The sequence below is a fragment of the Neodiprion virginianus genome, chromosome 2 (genome assembly GCF_021901495.1).
Source record: "Neodiprion virginianus isolate iyNeoVirg1 chromosome 2, iyNeoVirg1.1, whole genome shotgun sequence".
Lineage (NCBI taxonomy): Eukaryota > Metazoa > Arthropoda > Insecta > Hymenoptera > Diprionidae > Neodiprion > Neodiprion virginianus.
In genome coordinates, this window is record NC_060878.1 from 11166924 (window position 1) to 11170528 (window position 3605).

The window sequence follows — 3605 nt, forward strand, 5'->3', positions numbered from 1 at the left end:
TTCTGTTCAGAATACTTTATGCAATTGTCCCAGCTCTGAAACGGTACCCTGAATTTCGTCAGATTTTTTATTCAACTGCTCAATTATATGAAAATATTTCAAGTGATTTTAAAAAGGACTTGCTTCAAAACGACTCTCAATATTTACGAATAAGCAGTTGATTTAAAAGTTTGAAAAAATTTTCAAATACTGTTTCAGGGTTGGAACAGTTTGAGAAAAAATTATTTTAACAAAGGCAAAAATGGTAATGATTTCGATCCGTTTCAGCATTGAAGTACGAACGTACTATTAAAATTGTAAGAACTCTCGTTCGGTCTAATTCGCCACTAATTTCCAAGCTTTTGAACCTTGGGGAAAATGAAAGACAGTTAAATTTTCCCCACGTGAGCTGTAGGTATCGTTCGTGAATTATAGTTTCTTCATCGCTGAACTCCAGGAGAAGGAAAAAAATGCTGTCATATTATACAGGAAAAAATTCGCTAGAATCAGTGACCTACCGACATTGACCCGACTACCAAGCAAATTTTACAAAATTCGATAAACCAAATATTACACAATATTACACAAATACACAACGCCGATGTATGAAGAAAAACAACTTTTTCGAAATCATTTATCCAATTTTATGCTTCGTTGTCGTTTCCCTTGAAGACTGTTGACCTGATCTTAAAAAGCAGAGGAGCTGCAACAGCGATACAATATATCACGAATGGCAGTTGAAACTGACGAGACGAAAGAAAAAATTTCGATCAACGATGCGCTGTGAATGTGAATCAGTAGCAAACTTATTCATTGCAATTCCATGACTTTTATTTTTTCCTGATCTATTTTGGGCTTCGTTTCGCTAACGGTTGTTTACCCGGAAAAAATCGTACTTCTACCGATTAGCTAAAGTAAAATACTCGGTACTCGAATACGTGCGAGGTGATAACGACGTAGTTCGCGGTTTCGTGGAATTAAAATTGTACTTACATACGCCACGCGTCGCATTATGGGAGGGGATTATCTGACGGTTTGTGTAACATAAATGAAGCGATCGCGAGCTCCAGACAACAGTTGACACGGTCAGTTTCGACTAAGACTACTTTCGGTGGAAAAATGGCTGGACCGTCCAAGACGCTGGTCTTTATCCTGTTCTTTCTCGGAGTTTCGTGGTCGGCAAAACCCATCTCGGTGCTTGCTTCAGGTGAGAAAAGATCATTCTTACATAGCAATGCGTTATATCAGAGTGTGTTTCCATTCGTAGTCACGGTTCCTGATCGGACGTCCGAGCAAAACCGAATCACGTCTCTCCCGGAAGGTTACGAGCCAATTCTCAACTCCAGTGTAGCTTACAAGGTCTACCATGATAAGTTAGTATCGTGGATGGAGGCAAAAAGACTGTGCGAGAGTGAAGGTGCTCGTTTGGCAGTGGCTGACAGCCAGGAGATTTACATGCGCTTGACGCATCAAAGTCGGAGGAGGATACACGTGGGCGTTCACAGTCTATTCGACAAGTGGGTCAGTCTTCGTGACGGTAAGTGTGGCTTCGCGAAATCCTGGCATCCACTAATTTCGTAGGAAATAATCGGCACTTTGTTTCCCTTTATGCAGGATCAGTCTTAAGTGACTTACAATGGGCTCCGGGTGAACCTTCAGGAACTTATGACTGCGTCTGTATCTCTACGATTTACGGTCATCTCCAAAATAGCGATTGCCACAATTGGAAAATCCATTACGCCTGCGAAGTTCCAATTCCTCAGGTGCGCGTTTAGACAATAAACGTCCACTCGGCAAAGCCAGAAAACAGGCTACAAACGAAATTCGAATAATTCCAAATATGAGTGATATACAGGATTAAGTTTCAAAACAGCGAAAAAATTGTATCTTTAGTAATCGATGAATAAAAGTGAATATGCATATCCGATACAACCTTGAAATATTATTCAAGCTTAGGGAACTCTTGATATATTTTCATCATCCCTGAAAAAAAAAACTAAACCAACCTCAGGATATTAGAGCTGCTCTGTGAGAAAGCCTTCTGCGAATGGAGCTGAAATTCCGAGAACCATGGGAAATGGTGGATGAGACCCCGTTTGCGAAACAACGACAAGACCTTCACCGAAAGAATCTCGAGAAACTATCAACGTTGGCGTGCCAAATGCAAACTGAGTACAAAACTAACATTCATACAGCGGGTAACCGAAATGAAACATGAAACAGATGGATTCAAGATAGATCATCGTAGACAGCTGCAAATTTGCGAATACTAATTCATTCCGGGAAAAACTTGAAACGACGTAAAAGTAACATTGATTCGTGAATGGCGAAATTTTTGCACTCGACGACGAATAAAAAAAATCTACTTTCTAAAACGACTCGAATTTCTGAACATCGGACTCCGTTTCTCAATACGTCATTAGTTTCAACGATCAATTCGATACGGCTCTCTGCCGTGTTACCGAAAATTTTTCACATCTGTAGAAAACTATTATCTATAATACTGGAATTGAAACAGCGTTTCACAAAGATTTGAGAGGTATCAAAATTTCCCCCTAAGTCTCCGGAAGTTAGGTTTTTGCATCGAAATTAACGTATCTCTACAAAATTGCCAAATATTACTTGAGAACTTGTCTTACGTTCTTCGGAGAAACTGCGAGAAATATGCATTTTCAATAGATTCAAGTGGCGAACAAAAAGAATATCCACAACATGTTTCTATTTTTCGTTCGATGAAATTCGAACTTTTGTAGTTAAAATCGTGGGAATAACTCAATGTAAAATTCGATAATTCTTAAACCAAAAATGGCTGAATATTCGTGAGCATTGTACTTGGACTAGTTCCGGTAAAAGTGCAAATGCACGTAAGCCCTGGAAAGCGGACACGGGTCACAACTTCCGGTTTCCTCGAGCATGTCGTGCGTTCGGTCACTGCATCGCCCAACATTTTTCAAGCCTCAAGTGAAGCTGTAAGAGGGCATTTCCTGTACTCTCGAAGTGCAGAATTGAAGCCATTTCCGTTGGAGTTTTAGCTATAAGGAAATTCATGAATGCTACAAGCTTCCGTTTTCTCCGGAAATTTATTTGCTTCTTACAGGCGATGCTAATTTTCCGTCGGTTTCACGGTTAGGTGAAAAGTTTTCGATCACTCGTAAAGAAATTCTCAGAAGCTTCGGGCAAACTTGTTTTGTTTTCTTTTTCTCGTATATCTGGAAAAACCGGAATTCCTGATGAATTTCGTAAACGATTTTACATCGAAATTCGAATACCTTGAGGATAAAATCCTCGTAGCGAAAAAAATGATCCCAGAAACATCAGAATCGAATCGAAAACAGCAGAGTTGGATCATTTCAAATGTTCTAATTCTAAACCTTTCCTCAAATTTTTCATACCTGAGCTTGCGTTACTCGAATGTGCTCGGAATCGTTTCGATTACACAATAAAGATGCCCGCTGTTGTACCAACTTTGATGATCACCGATGGTCTCTCGGCGAGAGCCAGCAAACAGGATAAAAGGATCCATCGAGTCTTGGCCGTGCAAGGATACCTGCGCTTCGGAAACTTTGTCATTATCGCAAAACTTTCGAATAGAACTTCCCTAGCGCGAGGAAACACTAACCGTTTCA

The 3605-nt window shown here is 40.0% G+C and overlaps 1 protein-coding gene across 1 annotated transcript; it reads left to right on the forward strand.

Annotated features, from left to right (window-relative positions):
• The first annotated feature begins 1027 nt into the window (after window positions 1-1027).
• On the forward strand, window positions 1028-1781 carry LOC124297917 (hemolymph lipopolysaccharide-binding protein-like). The gene is made up of 3 exons (XM_046749323.1): window positions 1028-1186; window positions 1247-1516; window positions 1594-1781. The coding sequence occupies exons 1-3, from the start codon at window positions 1099-1101 to the stop codon at window positions 1752-1754; spliced, it is 519 nt and encodes a 172-aa protein (XP_046605279.1). The 5' UTR covers window positions 1028-1098; the 3' UTR covers window positions 1755-1781.
• Window positions 1782-3605: the final 1824 nt, after the last annotated feature.

Bases quoted from the DNA above. Each gene is read 5' to 3' on its own strand.
- LOC124297917 (XM_046749323.1), top strand. From the start codon at position 1,099: ATGGCTGGACCGTCCAAGACGCTGGTCTTTATCCTGTTCTTTCTCGGA. The intron at 1,187-1,246 runs GTGAGAAAAGAT...TTCCATTCGTAG, and splicing joins CATCTCGGTGCTTGCTTCAG to TCACGGTTCCTGATCGGACG. The intron at 1,517-1,593 runs GTAAGTGTGGCT...CCCTTTATGCAG, and splicing joins GTGGGTCAGTCTTCGTGACG to GATCAGTCTTAAGTGACTTA.